Below are 21,085 nucleotides of genomic sequence, written 5' to 3'. Positions count from 1 at the left end.
CACCCATTCGCTAACGTTCACCCATTCGCTAACATTCACCATTCGCTAATATTCACCATTCGCTAACATTCGTCCATTCGCTAACATTCACCCATTCACCCATTCGATAACATTCACCCATTCGCTAACATTCACCCATTCGCTAACATTCACCCATTCGCTAACATTCACCCATTCACACATTCACTAACATTCACCCATTCGCCCACGGTTTACCCATTCGCTAACGTTTACCCATTCGCTAACGTTCACCCATTCGCTAACGTTCGCCCATTCGCTAACGTTCGCCCATTCGCTAACGTTCACCCATTCGCTAACGTTCAGCCATTCGCTAACGTTCAGCCATTCGATAACGTTCAGCCATTCGCTAACATTCACCCATTCGCTAACATTCACGAACATTCGCCCATTCGCCCACGGTTTACCCATTTGCTAACATTCGCCCACAGTTTACCCATTCGCTAACATTCACCCACATTCACCCATTCGCTAACATGCACGCATTCACTAATATTCACGAACATTCGCCCACGGTTTACCCATTCGCTAACATTCGCCCACGTTCACCCATTCGCTAACATTCACCCATTCGCTAACATTCACGAACATTCACCCATTCGCTACTTTCACCCATTCGCCCACGGTTTACCCATTCGCTAACGTTCACCCATTTGCTAACATTCACAAATTTGCTAACATTCACCCATTCGCTAACATTCACCCATTCGCTAACATTCATCCATTCGCTAACGTTCACCCATTCACTAACATCCACCCATTCACCCATTCGCCCACGGTTTACCCATTCGCTAACATCCACCCATTCGCTAACATCCACCCATTCGCGAACATCCACCCATTCGCGAACATCCACCCGTTCGCTAACATCCACCCATTCGCTAACATCCACCCATTCGCTAACATCCACCCATTCACTAACATCCACCCATTCACCCATTCACTAACATCCACCCATTCACCCATTCGCTAACATTCACCCATTCACCCATTCGCTAACATCCACCCATTCGCTAACATTCACCCATTCGCTAACATTCACCCATTCGCTAACATCCACCCATTCGCTAACATTCACCCATTCGCTAACATTCGCCCATTCGCTAACATTCGCCCATTCGCTAACATTCGCCCAATCGCTAACATTCGCCCTTTCGCTAACATTCACGCATTCACTCATTCGCTAACATTCACTCACATTCACCCATTCACTAACATCCACCCATTCACTCATTCGCTAACATTCGCCCATTCGCTAACATTCACCCATTCACTCACATTCACCCATTCACTAGCATCCGCCCATTCACTCATTCGCTAACATTCACTCACATTCACCCATTCACTAACATCCACCCATTCGCTAACATTCACCCATTCACTCACATCCACCCATTCACTCATTCGCTAACATTCACTCACATTCACCCATTCACTAACATCCACCCATTCGCTAACGTTCACCCATTCACTCACATTCACCCATTCACTCATTCGCTAACATTCACCCATTCACTGACATTCACCCATTCCCTCATTTGCTAACATTCACTCATTCGCTAATTCACCCATTTGCTAACATTCACTCAATCGTTAACATTCACCCATTCGCTAACATTCACTCAATCGCTAACATTCACCCATTCGCTAACATTCACCCCTTCGCTAACATTCACTCAATCGCTAACATTCACTCATTCGCTAACATTCACCCATTCGCAAACATTCACTCAATCGCTAACATTCGCCCATTCGCTAACATTCGCCCATTCGCTAACATTCGCCCATTCGCTAACATTCGCCCATTCGCTAACACTCACTCATTCGCTAATATTCACTCACATTCACCCATTCACTAACATTCACGCATTCACTCCATCGCTAACATTCACCCATTCGCTAACATTCACCCATTCACTAACATCCACCCATTCACTCATTCGCTAACATTCGCCCATTCGCTAACATTCACCCATTCACTCACATTCACCCATTCACTAACATCCACCCATTCACTCATTCGCCCATTCGCTAACATTCAGCCATTCACTAACATCCATCCATTCGCTAACGTTCACCCATTCACTCATTCGCTAACATTCACCCATTCACTAACATTCACCCATTCACTCATTCGCTAACATTCACCCATTCACTGACATTCACCCATTCACTCATTCGCTAACATTCACTCATTCGCTAACATTCACCCATTTGCTAACATTCACTCATTCGCTAACATTCACCCATTCGCTAACATTCACCCATTCGCTAACGTTCGCCCATTCGCTAACGTTCGCCCATTCGCTAATATTCACCATTCGCTAACATTCATCCATTCGCTAACATTCACCCATTCGCAAACATTCACCCATTCGCTAACATTCACCCATTCGCTAACATTCACCCATTCGCTAACATTCACCCATTCGCTAACATTCACCCATTCACACATTCGCTAACATTCACCCATTCGCCCATGGCTTACCCATTCACTAACGTTCACCCATTCACCCATGGTTTACCAATTCACTAACGTTCACCCATTCGCTAACGTTCACCCATTCGCTAACATTCACCCATTCGCTAACATTCACCCATTCGCTAAGATTCACCCATTCTCTAAGATTCACCCATTCGCTAACGTTCGCCCATTTGCTAACATTCACCCATTCGCTAACATTCGTCCATTCACTAACATTCACCCATTCACTCATTCGCTAACATTCACCCATTCGCTAACATTCACCCATTCGCTAACATTCACCCATTCGCTAACATTCACCCATTCGCCCACGGTTTACCCATTCGCTAACATTCACCCATTCGCTAACGTTCACCCATTCGCTAACGTTCGCCCATTCTCTAACATTCACCCATTCACCCACGGTTTACCCATTCACTAACATTCGCCCATTCGCTAACATTCACCCATTCGATAACATTCACCCATTCACCCATTCGCTAACATTCGCCCATTCACCCACGGTTTACCCATTCGCTAACATTCACCCATTCACCCGTTCGCTAAAATTCACCCGTTCGCTAACATTAACCCATTCGCTAACGTTCGCCTATTCGCTAACGTTCGCCCATTCGCTAACGTTCGCCCATTCGCTAACATTCACCCATTCGCTAACATTCACTAACATTCGCCCATTCACCCACGGTTTACCCATTCGCTAACATTCACCCATTCGCTAACATTCACCCATTCACCCATTCGCTAACATTCACCCATTCACCCATTCACACATTCGCTAACATTCACCCGTTCGCTAACATTCACACATTCGCTAACATTCACCCATTCGCTAACATTCACTAACATTCGCCCATTCACCCACGGTTTACCCATTCGCTAGCATTCACCCATTCGCTAACATTCACCCATTCACACATTCACTAACATTCACCCGTTCGCTAACATTCACGCATTCGCTAACGTTCACCCATTCGCTAACGTTCGCCCATTTGCTAACATTCACTCATTCGATAACATTCACCCATTCGCTAACATTCACCCATTCGCTAACGTTCGCCCATTCGCTAACGTTCGCCCATTCGCTAATATTCACCATTCGCTAACATTCATCCATTCGCTAACATTCACCCATTCGCAAACATTCACCCATTCGCTAACATTCACCCATTCGCTAACATTCACCCATTCGCTAACATTCACCCATTCACACATTCGCTAACATTCACCCATTCGCCCATGGTTTACCCATTCACTAACGTTCACCCATTCACCCATGGTTTACCAATTCACTAACGTTCACCCATTCGCTAACGTTCACCCATTCGCTAACATTCACCCATTCGCTAAGATTCACCCATTCTCTAAGATTCACCCATTCGCTAACGTTCGCCCATTCGCTAACATTCACCCATTCGCTAACATTCGTCCATTCACTAACATTCACCCATTCACTCATTCGCTAACATTCACCCATTCGCTAACATTCACCCATTCGCTAACATTCACCCATTCGCTAACATTCACCCATTCACACATTCGCTAACATTCACCCATTCGCCCACGGTTTACCCATTCGCTAACGTTCACCCATTCGCTAACATTCACCCATTCGCTAACGTTCGCCCATTCGCTAACGTTCGCCCATTCTCTAACATTCTCCCATTCACCCACGGTTTACCCATTCACTAACATTCGCCCATTCGCTAACATTCACCCATTCGATAACATTCACCCATTCACCCATTCGCTAACATTCGCCCATTCACCCACGGTTTACCCATTCGCTAACATTCACCCATTCGCTAACATTCACCCATTCACCCGTTCGCTAAAATTCACCCGTTCGCTAACATTAACCCATTCGCTAACGTTCGCCTATTCGCTAACGTTCGCCTATTCGCTAACGTTCGCCCATTCGCTAACGTTCGCCCATTCGCTAACATTCACCCATTCGCTAACATTCACTAACATTCGCCCATTCACCCACGGTTTACCCATTCGCTAACATTCACCCATTCGCTAACATTCACCCATTCACCCATTCGCTAACATTCACCCATTCACACATTCGCTAACATTCACCCGTTCGCTAACATTCACCCGTTCGCTAACATTCACCCGTTCGCTAACATTCACCCGTTCGCTAACATTCACCCGTTCGCTAACATTCACACATTCGCTAACATTCACCCATTCGCTAACATTCACTAACATTCGCCCATTCACCCACGGTTTACCCATTCGCTAGCATTCACCCATTCGCTAACATTCACCCATTCACACATTCACTAACATTCACCCGTTCGCTAACATTCACGCATTCGCTAACGTTCACCCATTCGCTAACGTTCGCCCATTTGCTAACATTCACCCATTCGCTAACGTTCACCCATTCGCTAACGTTCACCCATTCGCTAACGTTCACCCATTCGCTAACGTTCGCCCATTTGCTAACATTCACCCATTTGCTAACATTCACCCATTCGCTAACATTCACCCATTCGCTAACATTCACCCATTCACCCATTCGCTAACGTTCGCCCATTCGCTAACATTCGTCCATTCGCTAACATTCACCCATTCACCCATTCGCTAACATTCACCCATTCGCCCACGGTTTACCCATTCGCTAACGTTCACCCATTCGCTAACGTTCACCCATTCGCTAACGTTCACCCATTCGCTAACGTTCACCCATTCGCTAACGTTCGACCATTCACTAACATTCACCCATTCACCCACGGTTTACCCATTCGCTAACATTCGCCCTTTCGCTAACATTCACCCATTCGATAACATTCACCCATTCACACATTCGCTAACATTCACCCATTCGCTAACATTCGCCCATTCGCTAACATTCACCCATTCGCTAACATTCACCCATTCACTCCCATTCACCCATTCGTTAACATTCACCCATTCACTCCCATTCACCTATTCGCTAACATTCGCCCATTCACCCACGGTTTACCCATTCGCTAACATTCACCCATTCGCTAACATTCACCCATTCACACATTCGCTAACATTCACCCGTTTGCTAACATTAACCCATTCGCTAACGTTCGCCCATTCGCTAACGTTCGCCCATTCGCTAACGTTCGCCCATTCGCTAACGTTCGCCCATTCGCTAACGTTCGCCCATTCGCTAACGTTCGCCCATTCGCTAACATTCACTCATTCACTCCCATTCACCCATTCGCTAACATTCACCCATTCACTCATTCGTTAACGTTCACCCATTCACTCCCATTCACCCATTCGCTAACGTTCACCCATTCACTCCCATTCACCCATTCGCTAACATCCACCCGTTCGCTAACATTCACCCGGTCGCTAACGTTCACCCATTCGCTAACATTCTCCCATTCACCCACGGTTTACCCATTCGCTAATGTTCACCCATTCCACATTCGCTAACATTCACCCGTTCGCTAACATTCACACATTCGCTAACGTTCACCCATTCGCTAACGTTCACCCATTCGCTAACATTCACCCATTCGCTAACGTTCACCCATTCGCTAACATTCACCCATTCGCTAACGTTCACCCATTCGCTAACATTCACCCATTCACTCCCATTCACCCATTCGCTAACATTCACCCATTCACTCATTCGCTAACATTCACCCATTCACTCATTCGTTAACATTCATCCATTCACTCCCATTCACCCGTTCACTAGCATTCACCCGGTCGCTAACATTCACCCTTTCACTCATTCGTTAACATTCTCCCATTCACCCACGGTTTACCCATTCGCTAATGTTCACCCATTCCACATTCGCTAACATTCACCCGGTCGCTAACATTCACCCGGTCGCTAACATTCACCCGGTCGCTAACGTTCACCCATTCGCTAACGTTCACCCATTCGCTAACGTTCACGCATTCACTAACGTTCACCCATTCGCTAACGTTCACCCATTCGCTAACGTTCACCCATTCACTCCCATTCACTCATTCGCTAACATTCACCCTTTCACTCATTCGTTAACAGTCACCCATTCCCTCCCATTCACCCATTCACTCCCATTCACCCATTCGCTAACATTCACCCATTCACTCATTCGCTAACATTCACTCATTCACTCCCATTCACCCATTCGCTAACATTCACCCATTCACTCATTCGTTAACGTTCACCCATTCACTCCCATTCACCCATTCGCTAACGTTCACCCATTCACTCCCATTCACCCATTCGCTAACATTCACCCATTCACTCCCATTCACCCATTCGCTAACATCCACCCGTTCGCTAACATTCACCCGGTCGCTAACGTTCACCCATTCGCTAACATTCTCCCATTCACCCACGGTTTACCCATTCGCTAATGTTCACCCATTCCACATTCGCTAACATTCACCCGTTCGCTAACATTCACACATTCGCTAACATTCACCCGTTCGCTAACATTCACACATTCGCTAACGTTCACCCATTCGCTAACGTTCACCCATTCGCTAACGTTCACCCATTCGCTAACGTTCACCCATTCGCTAACATTCACCCATTCGCTAACGTTCACCCATTCGCTAACATTCACCCATTCACTCCCATTCACCCATTCGCTAACATTCACCCATTCACTCATTCGCTAACATTCACCCATTCACTCATTCGTTAACATTCACCCATTCACTCCCATTCACCCGTTCACTAGCATTCACCCGGTCGCTAACATTCACCCTTTCACTCATTCGTTAACATTCTCCCATTCACCCACGGTTTACCCATTCGCTAATGTTCACCCATTCCACATTCGCTAACATTCACCCGGTCGCTAACATTCACCCGGTCGCTAACATTCACCCGGTCGCTAACGTTCACCCATTCGCTAACGTTCACCCATTCGCTAACGTTCACGCATTCACTAACGTTCACCCATTCGCTAACGTTCACCCATTCGCTAACGTTCACCCATTCACTCCCATTCACTCATTCGCTAACATTCACCCTTTCACTCATTCGTTAACAGTCACCCATTCCCTCCCATTCACCCATTCACTCCCATTCACCCATTCGCTAACATTCACCCATTCACTCATTCGCTAACATTCACTCATTCACTCCCATTCACCCATTCGCTAACATTCACCCATTCACTCATTCGTTAACGTTCACCCATTCACTCCCATTCACCCATTCGCTAACGTTCACCCATTCACTCCCATTCACCCATTCGCTAACATTCACCCATTCACTCCCATTCACCCATTCGCTAACATCCACCCGTTCGCTAACATTCACCCGGTCGCTAACGTTCACCCATTCGCTAACATTCTCCCATTCACCCACGGTTTACCCATTCGCTAATGTTCACCCATTCCACATTCGCTAACATTCACCCGTTCGCTAACATTCACACATTCGCTAACATTCACCCGTTCGCTAACATTCACACATTCGCTAACGTTCACCCATTCGCTAACGTTCACCCATTCGCTAACATTCACCCATTCGCTAACGTTCACCCATTCGCTAACATTCACCCATTCGCTAACATTCACCCATTCACTCATTCGCTAACATTCACCCATTCACTCATTCGTTAACATTCACCCATTCACTCCCATTCACCCGTTCACTAACATTCACCCGGTCGCTAACATTCACCCTTTCACTCATTCGTTTACATTCTCCCATTCACCCACGGTTTACCCATTCGCTAATGTTCACCCATTCCACATTCGCTAACATTCACCCGTTTGCTAACATTCACCCGTTTGCTAACATTCACCCGGTCGCTAACATTCACCCGGTTGCTAACATTCACCCATTCGCTAACGTTCACCCATTCGCTAATGTTCACCCATTCGCTAACGTTCACCCATTCGCTAACATTCTCCCATTCACCCACGGTTTACCCATTCGCTAATGTTCACCCATTCCACATTCGCTAACATTCACCCGTTCGCTAACATTCACACATTCGCTAACATTCACCCGTTCGCTAACATTCACACATTCGCTAACGTTCACCCATTCGCTAACGTTCACCCATTCGCTAACATTCACCCATTCGCTAACGTTCACCCATTCGCTAACGTTCACCCATTCGCTAACATTCACCCATTCGCTAACATTCACCCATTCACTCATTCGCTAACATTCACCCATTCACTCATTCGTTAACATTCACCCATTCACTCCCATTCACCCGTTCACTAACATTCACCCGGTCGCTAACATTCACCCTTTCACTCATTCGTTTACATTCTCCCATTCACCCACGGTTTACCCATTCGCTAATGTTCACCCATTCCACATTCGCTAACATTCACCCGTTTGCTAACATTCACCCGGTCGCTAACATTCACCCGGTCGCTAACATTCACCTGGTTGCTAACATTCACCCATTCGCTAACGTTCACCCATTCGCTAATGTTCACCCATTCGCTAACGTTCACCCATTCGCTAACGTTCACCCATTCGCTAACGTTCACCCATTCGCTAACGTTCACCCATTCACTCCCATTCACCCATTCGCTAACATTCACCCTTTCACTCATTCGTTAACATTCACCCATTCACTCCCATTCACCCATTCGCTAACATTCACCCATTCACTCATTCGTTAACATTCACCCATTCACTCCCATTCACCCATTCGCTAACATTCACCCATTCGCTAACATTCACCCATTCACTCCCATTCACCCATTCGCTAACATTCACCCATTCGCTAACATTCACCCATTCACTCCCATTCACCCATTCGCTAACATTCACCCATTCGCTAACATTCACCCATTCACTCCCATTCACCCATTCGCTAACATTCACCCATTCACTAACATTCACCCATTCGCTAACATTCACCCATTCGCTAACATTCACCCATTCACTCCCATTCACCCATTCGCTAACATTCACCCATTCGCTAACATTCACCCATTCGCTAACATTCACCCATTCGCTAACATTCACCCATTCGCTAACATCCACCCGTTCGCTAACATCCACTAACAATCGCCCATTCTCGAATGTTCGCTCATTCACTCACATTCATCCTTTCACCCGTTCACTAACATTCACACTGGACGTTTATACTTACCTTACTGCAGCTATCCCTGTAAAAAGGGGTCGTGGCTTCTGCCTCCCTACACCACATGAACTGCAGCAGTTCACGAAGGCAGCTTACTAGCTCATTCTCAAGGGCAATTAAGAATGGAGAATAAATGCTGGCCTTGCCAGTGACACTCACAATGCCTGAGCGAATATAAAAAAGTAATTTTGTGAATTATTATCTCTTGTTTCTCCTGGCTTACAGTTGATAGGATTTAATTTAATGAATATTATTATGTGCCAGTCCCTCAGGGAGAAGATACCAGTCTTGATAAAATTGGCCAAGCATACGCATTTAGATGATACAGATTCTCTTTCTTTCAATGTTGGATTTGGCCATCAATTGACCGCTAGTTGAAGGTATCAAATTGCCACTTTTATGAGGTTGCACCAGCAGCATGGATCAGGAAATTGGCTATAGTGCTAGCCTAGCTCTTTGATCCCTGGCCATATTCCTAACTGTTATGCTGCTCTGAACTTGGTTAATTAGAACTGATTCTGCCTGATCAAATGCAGGTACATTCCTTCTCAGCGCCAACTGTGTACCTTACCTTTTCGAAACAAAAGCTCGGTCAGCCCCTCGGTCAATCAACACCTCACAGTTCTGATATCAAAGTCACACAATTGTTCCCCCAAAATAGACCACGCATGCCTTCTACTGGAGCTGAATTATCTATCTGCCCTCTCCCAAAACTTCTCACTTTCCACTTTCCACCACCCTACCCGCTAGCAAACACTGTCCACAGTCAGTAGGTTAAAAAAGATCAAGATTCATTTCACGCTGTTTATCTCAAAAACATGTTATCTAAGCCTTATGACATACAAACATTTGAACAAGGAGCAGCAGTAGGCCATTCAGCCCCTACTCTGCCATTTAATAAGATCATGACTGATCTGATAGTAATCTCAAATCTGCATCCCACCCCCCCCCCAATAACCTATCACCCCCTTGCTCACCAAGAATCTACCCACCTCTGCCTTAAAAATATTTAAAGATTCTGCTTCCACCACCTTTTCAGGAAGAGAGTTCCAAAGACTCACAACCCTCCGAGAGAAAAAAATTTTGCCTTATCTCTGTTTTAAATGGGCGACCCCTTATTTTTAAACAGTGACCCCCCCACCCCCACCCCCGTTCTAGATTCTCCCACAGGAGGAAACCTCCTCTCCACATCCACCCTGTCAAGACCCTTCAGGATCTTATATGTTTCAATCAAGATGCCTCTTACTCTTCTAAACTCCAGTGGATACAAGCCTGGCCTGTCCAACCTTTCGCCATAAGACAACCCACCCATTCCAGGTATTAGTCTGGTAAACCTTCTCTGAACTGCTTCCACCACATTTACATCCTTCTTTAAATAAGGTGATCAATACTGTACACAGTACTCCAGATGTGGTCTCACTAGTGCTCTGTATAACTGAAACATAACCTCCCTACTTTTGTGTTCAATTCCCCTCGCAATAAATGACATGAATCTGATGACATGATAAGGTATGTTTGTCTTACTGGATAACTTAAGACTGTCTATGTGCTTTCTAACTGGTGGTAGGTTACTGTTGGGTGCAGGCATGGTGGTGCCCTTGGCTCTTTGATTGCCGGATCATGAGATGGTGCTCTGACAATAAAGTCACTGCCAGGTCTTGTTCCACTCTCTGCATATCCTCATGCTCCAACCAGCCCCTCAAAGGGTTTATATAATGACAGACACGGTGAGGGGAAGCTGCGTCATCAGATCTTTCTCTAGCCCGGTCCCCAGTGGGCACCCAACTGGATAACTATTGATCTGCTCAATTGGGTGTGTCTAGTGTGAGTTAATCTTGCTCTTTCCATACACAGTCCCCAGTCAGTGGTCTCAGGTTCTCAGTGACAGCAGTCACGGTGATTGAGAGAAAGCTGGTCTATCCTCGCTTCCTTTGTGTATTGGGGTTCCTCTGCAGACTGTTAAAAATGTAACTCCTTCCCTGGTTCTTTGTATATCTGTAAATCACTCATGCAGCAACTACATTAATGTCAAAGCTAAAACCTGGCACATTCTCCGCCAAACAGTCATGGTAAATTCATAGAACGTGGAAAGTGTGTGCTTCTGCATTCACTCCAATCTAAAGTTTATACTGTCCAGACTGCAGATATGTAGCTTTGTCATTAGTATAGTTGCTGCATGAGTGATTAACAGATATACATGGTGCATCATCCTACTCTGATCTTTCCTCTTCTTCTCCTATGAGTCACCTGATGCATCTCCCTCAAGCCTCTTGGTATCTTAATTCTCCTGATTGTGTGCTGGCAGTAGGGAGAGGTGGAGTACTGCCCACAGCCTTCTAGAGTCAGGGTCAGGCTTTGATCTAACTGTGGAACACAAACCCCTGAAGGAAGGTGTCTCACATCCTGGTTTTGACTCTCCTCTGCACTCTCTAAACATTTAAATTTCTACCCATTGGCATCAAGCTGCCAAATTTGTGGTCCAGGCATTTTCAGAACTGTCTACTGACAAGACAATTCGGGTTCCAGCCAGAAGGAGCCAAGCAATTTAAACCTGGCTCTGCCTGGCTAGAATCTGAGCTGCAGAAACCATACCAGCAATCCAGTATTCATTCCTCTATATGGGCCCGATGTCTGAAATATAAAAGGATAGTGGTTCTAACCCATTGTCCTTTTGAACACCTTTTGATTCATTTTCACTTCTCTTTTTATCCCACAGGCACTGGAGATGTATAAGGATGATTGGAATAAAGTCTCAGAACATGTAGGCAGTCGCACACAGGATGAATGTATATTGCATTTCTTACGTTTACCAATAGAAGATCCATACCTTGAAGATTCCGAAGCCTCACTCGGCCCATTGGCTTATCAGCCAATTCCATTCAGCCAGTCTGGAAATCCAGTCATGAGCACTGTGGCATTCCTGGCATCAGTTGTTGACCCACGAGTGGCATCAGCAGCTGCAAAATCTGCATTAGGTAAGATGATTTACGTTCCAATTTCAGGTTTGTATTTAAAGCCAGGATATGCTGATTGTATCATACATAGGAGAGTTAGATGTAATATAGATAAGATTGTATTGATCAGAATATACACAGGAGAGTTAGATTTATTATAGATGCACTTGGGGATGATCCGGGGATCTGCTAGCACTGGGGGATAATCCAGGGGTTTGGTAGCACTGAGGGATGATCCTGGGATCTGGTAGCACTGGGGTATGATCCTGGGATCTAGTAGCACTGGGGGGTGATCCTGGGATCTGGTTGTGTTGGGGGTGATCCTGGGATCTGGTAGCATTGGGGATGATCCTGGGATCTGGTAGCACTGGGCGTTGATCCTGGGATATGGTAGCACTGGGGGATGATCCTGGGATTTGGTAGCACTGGGAGATGATTCTTGGAACTGATAGCACTGCAGGAATGATCCTGGGATCTGGTGGCACTGGGGGGTGATCCTGGGATATGCTAACACTGTGGGATGATCCTGGGATCTGGTAGCACTGGGAGATGATTCTTGGATCTGATAGCACTGCAGGAATGATCCTGGGATCTGGTAGCATTGGGGGATGATCCTGGGATATGGTATCACTGGGGGGTGATGCTGGGATATGGTTGCACTGGGGGATGATCCTGGGATATGGGAGCACTGGGGATGATCCTGGGATATGGTAACACTGGGGGATGATCCTGGGATCTGATAGCACTGCAGGAATGATCCTGGGATATGGTTACACTGGGGGATGATCCTGGGATATGGGAGCACTGGGGGATGATCCTGGGATCTGATAGCACTGGGGGATGATCCTGGGATCTGGTAGCACTGGGGGATGATCCTGGGACCTGATAGCACTTGGGGTTAATCCAGGGGTTTGGTAGCACTGGAGGATGATCCTGAGATTTGGTAGCACTGGGGGATGATCCTGGGATTTAGTGGCACTTGGAGATGATGATGGGATTTGGTAGCACTTAGGATGATCCTGAGCTCTGGTAGCACTGGGGGATGATCCTGGGATCTGGTAGCACTGGAGGATGATCCTGGGATCTGGTAGCACTGGGGGATGATCCTGGGATCTGGTAGCACTGGGGGATGATCCTGGGACCTGATAGCACTGGGGATGATCACGGGATCTGATAGCACTGGGGGATAATCCTGGGATCTGGTAGCACATGGGTATGATCTTGGGATCTGGTAGCACTGGGGGATGATCCTGGGACCTGATAGCACTGGGGATGATCCTGGGATCTGGTAGCACAGGGGGATGTTCCTGGCATCTGATAGCACTGGGGATGATCCTGGGACCTGGTAGCAGTGGGGTATGATCCTGGAATCTGATAGCACTGGAGGATGATCCTGGGATCTGGTAGCACTGGGGGATGATCCTGGGGTTTGGCAGCACAGGGGGGGCGATCCAGGGATTTGGAAGCACTGGGGGATGATCTTGGGACCTGGTAGCACTGGGGGTGATCCTGGGATCTGGTGGCACCGGGGGATGATCCTGGGATCTGGTAGCACTGGGGGATAATCCTGGGATCTGGTAGCACTGGGGGATAATCCTGGGATCTGGTAGCACTGGGGAATGATCCTGGGGTTTGGTGGCACTGGGGAATGATCCTGGGATCTGGTAGCATTGGGGGATGATTGTGGGATCTGGTAACACTGGGGGGATAATCCTGGGATCTGGTTGCACTGGGGAATAATCCTGGGATCTGGTAGCACTGCAGGAATGATCCTGGTGTTTGGTAGTGCTGGGGGATGATCCAGGGGTTTAGTAGCACTGGGGGATGATCCAGGGGTTTAGTAGCACTGGGGGATGATCCAGGGGTTTAGTAGCACTGGGGGATGATCCAGTGGTTTAGTAGCACTGGGGGATGATCCAGTGGTTTAGTAGCCCTGGGGGATGATTCGGGGGTTTAGTAGCACTGGGGGATGATCCGGGGGTTTAGTAGCACTGGGGGATGATCCAGGGGTTTAGTAGCGCTGGGGGATGATCCAGTGGTTTAGTAGCACTGGGGGATGATTCAGGGTTTTAGTAGTGCTGGGGGATGATCCAGGGGTTTAGTAGCACTGTGGGATGATCCAGGGGTTTAGTAGCACTGTGGGATGATCCAGGGGTTAAGTAGCACTGGGGGATGATCCAGGGGTTTAGTAGCACTGGGGGATGATCCAGGGGTTTAGAAGCGCTGGGGGATGATCCAGGGGTTTAGTAGCACTGGGGGATCCAGTGGTTTAGTAGCACTGGGGGATAATCCAGGGGTTTAGTAGCACTGGGGGATGATTCAGGGGTTTAGTAGCACTGGGGGATAATCTAGTGGTATAGTAGCACTGGGGGATGATCCAGGGGTTTAGTAACGCTGGGGATGATCCAGGGGTTTAGTAGCGCTGGGGGATGATCCAGGGGTTTAGTAGCACTGGGGGATGATTCAGGGGTTTAGTAGCGCTGGATGATGATTCAGGGGTTTAGAAGCGCTCGGGGATGATTCAGGGGTTTAGTAGCGCTGGATGATGATCCAGGGGTTTAGTAGCACTGGGGGGTGATCCAGGGGTTTAGAAGCGCTGGGGGATGATCCAGGGGTTTAGTAGCACTGGGGGATGATCCAGGGGTTTAGTAACGCTGGGGGATGATCCAGGGGTTTAGTAGCGCTGGGGGATGATCCAGGGGTTTAGTAGCACTGGGGGATGATCCAGGGGTTTAGTAATGCTGGGGATGATCCAGGGGTTTAGTAGCACTGGGGGATGATCCAGGGATTTAGTAGCGCTGGGGGATGATCCAGGGGTTTAGTAGCACTGGGGGATGATTCAGGGGTTTAGTAGCGCTGGATGATGATCCAGGGGTTTAGTAACGCTGGGGGATGATCCAGGGGCTTAGTAACACTGGGGGATGATCCAGGGGTTTAGTAGCACTGGGGGATGATCCAGGGGTTTAGTAACACTGGGGGATGATTCAGGGGTTTAGTAGCGCTGGGGGATGGTACAGGGGTTTGATTGCACTTACAGATGATTGTGGGATCTAATAGCACTGGGGGTTGACCCTGGGATTTGGCAGCACTGGGGGATAATCCTGCGGTTTGGTAGGAGTGGGAGATGATCCAGGATTTGGCAGCACTGGGAATGATGGTGGGATTTGGTAGCACTGGGGTTTGGTGGTGGGATCTGATAGCACTGGGACAGGTCCTTCTTACAAATTGGGTTAGAAAGAATTCTTGCAGCATACTGTAAAAACTCCTTCCTCCTCTCCCCTTTTGCTCCCTCTCCCTGTCAGTTTATTTGCGTCTAGTTGAAATTATGATTTTGAGGGTTTACTAATTTTATAAATTTGTCTACACATTTATCTCTCCACCTCTTTTCCAATGCTTGGTGTCTTTTAGTCTAATAATGTGACAAATCACTTCCTATCCTTTCTTTTAATCCATATGCATTCTGTTTCTACCTGTTAATTTATACAAGTAACATCGACAACGTAACTAAAGTAAGTATATACACGAGGAGAGGGCATTGATTGGATGATTACTTGAGCGCATATAAAGAGACAATTATGACACTGGAGTGAGTAGAGTTAGAAGTTATGCATTTGTATTGTCTCACTTTGTGAATAAATCCAAAACTGAGTAATTGACTTCTGGTATCCTCCTCCACCCATTGGCTGTCAGAAGTTTAGCATGGTAACAGAGGACAGTTGCCTAAAGGTGAAGCAATGGCAGGCGAATGAGCCCCAGGAATGCCTGGGGAACAGTTAACAGGGGATTCAGGTGTGATTTAAAATAGCCTTACACAATAAGCTACCCAAAGCAGAACAGCAGGGTTCTTGAAGTGTCCCTTGACACACAGAATTCGGAGGCTGAAGATGATAATGATTGGACTGAGGGAATTGTACTAGTCACAAGAAGCTTTAGTCTGGTGACGAATGTATTAGTCTCAGATTCATTTAGCTGCACAGCATTAGATGGTGGTTGCACCGCAGCCAGTTACAGATTCTACAGATGTTTTAAAGAAATTACAAATTTTCTTTACTGTACTGAGTCAAAAGCGCCACAGACTGGAGAGCCAAGTTACCTTCTGTGCAGGGCGGTAGTCCTCCTAAAGGGGATTATGATTAGTTCCATTTTTTACATGTAGGGAGAAGAGTTTTCATCAAGGCCTGAGGGCTGTGAGAAAATTCAGAGCTCTAAGGCATGGTATCAGGCCATTCAAGATAAACTTCAATTCTGGGGATAGGTGTATTATAAAAGAGAGGGCCACAAGGAATGGAACGGTCTTGGTAAGGTCATAGGGCGTGATGGTAAGACGGTGGTAATCCAACAAAGCAATCAATTTTCCCTCTAGCTTTTCTTCAAATAATTTTGGAAAAACCCGAGCACAAATTGCTAGAATCTTAACAAAAAAAAATCAGTATAGCTGGCTGAACAGTACTGATCCATCCTGGAAATCAGATTATGCTGCACATGCTCAGACTAAAAAATCCAAATTCAGAGGGCAGTTAAGAGTCAACCACCTTGCGGGGTCTGGAATCATGTCTAGGCCAGACCAGGTAAGGATATTCATGAACTAGATAGGTTTTTACAATAATCCATTAGTTTCATGACCATCGTTACTGGGAATAGTTTTTTTAATTCCAGTTTTATTCATTAATTGAATTTAAATTCAACCAACAGCCAATGTGGGATTTGAACTCATGTCGCCAAATCATTAATCCAGGCCTCTGGATTACTAATATAATATAAAATCAAAATATTGCAGATGCTGGAAATTTGAAATAAAAACAGAAAGTGCTGGAAAAACTCAGCAGGTCTGGCAGCATCTGTGGAGGGAGAAACAGAGTTAATGTTTCGAGTCTAGATGACTTCTTCAGAGCTGAATAGAGGTAGAAATACACGAACAAGGAGCAGGAGTAGGCCATTCAGCCCCTTGAGCCTGCTCTGTAATTTAGTAATATCATGACTGATCTGATAGTAACCTGAAATCTGCATCCCACCTACCACTGATAACCTATCACCCCCTTGCTTACCAAGAATCTACCCACCTCTGCCTTAAAAACATTCAAAGACTCTGCTTCCACCACCGTTTTAGGTAGAGAGTTCCAAAGACTCCCAACCCTCTGAGTGAAAAAATTTCACCTGATCTCTGTCTTGAATGGGCGACCCCTTGTTTTTAAACAGTGACACCTAATTCTAGATTCTCCCACAAGAGGAAACATCCTCTCCACATCCACCCTGTCAAGATCCCTCAGGATCTTATATGTTTCAATCAAGTTGCCTCTTACTCTTCTAAACTCCAGTGGATACAAGCCTGGCCTGTCCAACCTTTCCCCATAAGCCAAAACACCCATTCCAGGTATTAGTCTGGTAAACCTTCTCTGAACTGCTTCCAATGCATTTACATCCTTCTTTAAATAAGGAGACCAAAACTGTACACAGCACTCCAGATGTGGTCTCACTGGTACCCTGTACAACTGAAGCATAACCTCCCTACTTTTGTAATCAATTCCCCTCACAATAAATGATAACATTCAATTAGCTTTCCTAATTACCTGCTGCACCTGCAGACTAGCTTTTTGTGATTCCTGCACTAGGACACCCAGATCCCTCTGCACTTCAGGGCTCTGCAATCTCTCACCATTTAGATAATATGCTTCTCTTTTATTCTTCCTGTCAAAATGGAAAATCTCACATTTTCCCACATTGAACTCCAACTGCCAGATCTTTGCCCACTCACTTAACCAATCTTTGTCCCATTGCAGCCTCCTTATGTCCTCTTCACAACTTACTTTCCTATCTGTGTCATCAGCAAATTTGGCAACTATCCCTCAATCCCTTCAAAGAACAAGAACAAAGAAAAGTACAGCACAGGAACAGGCCCTTAGGCCCTCCAAGCCTGCGCCGATCATATTGCCCGTCAACTAAAACATTTTGCACTTCCGGGGTCCGGATCCCTCTATTCCCATCCTATTCATGTATTTGTCAAGCTGCCTCTTAAACACCACTATCGTACCTGCTTCCACCACCTCCTCTGGCAGTGAATTCCAGACACTCACTAACCTCTACGTAAAAAACTTGCCCCGCACATCTCCTCTAAAGTTTTCTCCTCTCACCTTAAATCTATGTCCCCTAGTAATTGACTTTTCCACCCTGGGAAAAAGCTTCTGACTATCTACTCTGTCCATGCCACTCATCACTTTGTAAACTTCTATCAAGTCGCCCCTCAATCTCCGTCGCTCTAGTGAGAACAATCCGAGTTTCTCCAACCTCTCCTAATACCTAATAACCTCCAGACCAGGCAGCATCCTGGTAAACCTCCTCTGCACCCTCTCCAATGCCTCCACATCCTTCTGGTAATGTGGTGACCAGAATTGCACGCAATATTCCAAGTGTGGCCTAACCAAGGTTCTATACAGCTGCAGCATGACTTCCCAGCTTTTATACTCAATACCCCTGCCAATGAAGGCAAGCATACCATATGCCTTCCTGACTACCTTATCCAACTGCGTTGCCACTTTCAGTGACCTGTGGACCTGTACACCCAGATCTCTCTCCTGTTGATGCCCTTAAGGGTTCTGCCATTTATTGTATAATTCCTGCCTGTATTAGACCTTCCAACATGCATTATTACCTCGCATTTGTCCGGATTAAACTCCATCTGCCATTTCTCCGCCCAAGTCTCCAACTGATCTATATCCCGTTGTATCCTTTGACAATCCTCTTCACTATCTGCAACTCCTCCAACCTTAGTGTCGTCTGCAAACTTACTAATTAGCCCAGTTACATTTTCCTCCAAATCATTTACGTATACTACAAACAGCAAAGGTCCCAGCACTGATCCCTGCGGAACTCCACTAGTCACAGCTCTCCATTCAGAAAAGCACCCTTCCACTGCTACCCTCTGTCTTCTGTGACCAAGCCAATTCCGTATCCATCTTGCCAGCTCACCTCTGATCCCGTGCGACTTTACCTTCTGTACCAGTCTGCCTTGAGGGACCTTGTCAAAGGCCTTACTGAAATCCATGTAGATAACATCCACTGCCCTTCCATTGTCGATCATCTTTGTCACTTCCTCGAAAAACTCGATCAAGTTACTGAGACACGACCTCCCCTTCACAAAACCATGCTGCCTCTCACTAATACGCCCATTTGCTTCTAAATGGTAGTAAATCCTGTCACGAAGAATCTTCTCCAATAATTTCCCTACCACTGACGTAAGGCTCACCCGCCTGTAATTTCCTGGATTATCCCTGCTACCCTTCTTAAACAATGGAACAACATTGGCCATTCTCCAGTCCTCTGGGACCTCACCCATAGCCAGTGAGGATACAAAGATTTCTGTCAAGGCCCCAGCAATCTCCTCCCTTGCCTCCCTCAGTACTCTGGGGTAGATCCCATCTGGCCCTGGGGACTTATCCACCTTAATATTCTTCAACTCGCCTAACACCTCTTTTTTGATCTCAACATGATCCAAGCTATCTACACACTCTTCCCTAGACAAATCGACCGCTAAGTCCTTCTCTTTGGTGAATACTGATGAGAAGTATTAATTTAGTATCTCTCCCATTTCTTCTGGCTCCAAACACAGATTCCCACCTCTGTCCCCGTCGTTCAAGTCATTTATATAAATTGTAAACAGTTGAGGTCCCAGCACTGATCCCTGTGACACACCACTCGTTACATCTTGCCAACCTGAAAAAGACCCATTAATGCTTCCTCTCTGCTTCCTGTTAGCTAGTCAATCTTCTGTCCATGCCAATATGTTACCCCCTACACCATGAGCTTTTATTTTCTGCAATAACCTTTGATGTGGCATCTTATCGAATGCCTTCTGGAAATCTAAGTACAGTACATCCTCTGGTTCCCCTTTATCCACAGCACATGTTACTTCTTAAATAACTCCAATAAATTGGTTAAACACGGTTTCCCTTTCACAAAACCATGTTGACTCTGCCTGATGACCTTGAGCTTATCCAAGTACCCTGCTATAACTTCTTTAATAATAGCTTCTAACATTTCTCAATGACAGATGTTAAGCTAACTGGCCTGTAGTTTCCCGCTTTCTGTCTCCCTCCGTTTTTGAATAATGGAGTTACATATTCTATCTTCCAATCTAATGGGACCTTCCCTGAATTTAGGGAGTTTTAGAAAATTAAAACCAATGCATCAAATGCCTCACTGGACACTTCTTTTAAGACACTAGGATGAAGTCCATCAGGATCCGGGGATTTGTCAGTCTGCAGCTCCAACAATTTATTCAGTGCCACTTCTCTGGTGATTGTAATTTTCCCGAATTCCTTCCCCACTTCCAGTTCCTGGTTTATACCTGCTTCTGGGATGTTACTTGTATCCTGTATAGTGAAAACTGATGCAAAATGCCTGTTCGATTCATCTGCCACCATCTTGTTTTCCATTATCAATTCTCCAGACTCACTTTCTATAGGACCACCGCTCACTTTGTTAACTCTTCTTTTTTAAATATTTATAGAAACTCTTACTATCTGTTTTTATATTTCTAGCTAGCTTTCTCTCATACTCTAATTTTTCTCTCCTTG

General features: G+C 46.2%; 2 protein-coding genes across 4 annotated transcripts in view; one reads left to right on the top strand and one right to left on the bottom strand.

Annotated features, from left to right (window-relative positions):
- LOC121273201 (insulin-like growth factor-binding protein 5) overlaps nucleotides 1-21,085 on the bottom strand; it is a 633,250-nt gene that overhangs the window by 545,551 nt on the left and 66,614 nt on the right. The window lies entirely within an intron of this gene.
- The window catches only part of smarcc2 (SWI/SNF related, matrix associated, actin dependent regulator of chromatin, subfamily c, member 2), a 129,127-nt gene that overhangs the window by 82,988 nt on the left and 25,054 nt on the right, over nucleotides 1-21,085 (top strand). For all 3 annotated transcript variants that reach the window (XM_041180193.1, XM_041180192.1, XM_041180191.1), the window contains exon 17: nucleotides 12,278-12,536. In XM_041180193.1, the coding sequence (XP_041036127.1) occupies nucleotides 12,278-12,536 (259 nt within the window). The remainder of the gene's footprint in view (nucleotides 1-12,277; nucleotides 12,537-21,085) is intronic.

The sequence above is a fragment of the Carcharodon carcharias genome, chromosome X, assembly GCF_017639515.1.
Source record: "Carcharodon carcharias isolate sCarCar2 chromosome X, sCarCar2.pri, whole genome shotgun sequence".
NCBI lineage: Eukaryota > Metazoa > Chordata > Chondrichthyes > Lamniformes > Lamnidae > Carcharodon > Carcharodon carcharias.
This window is presented reverse-complemented; position numbering and strand designations above follow the sequence as displayed.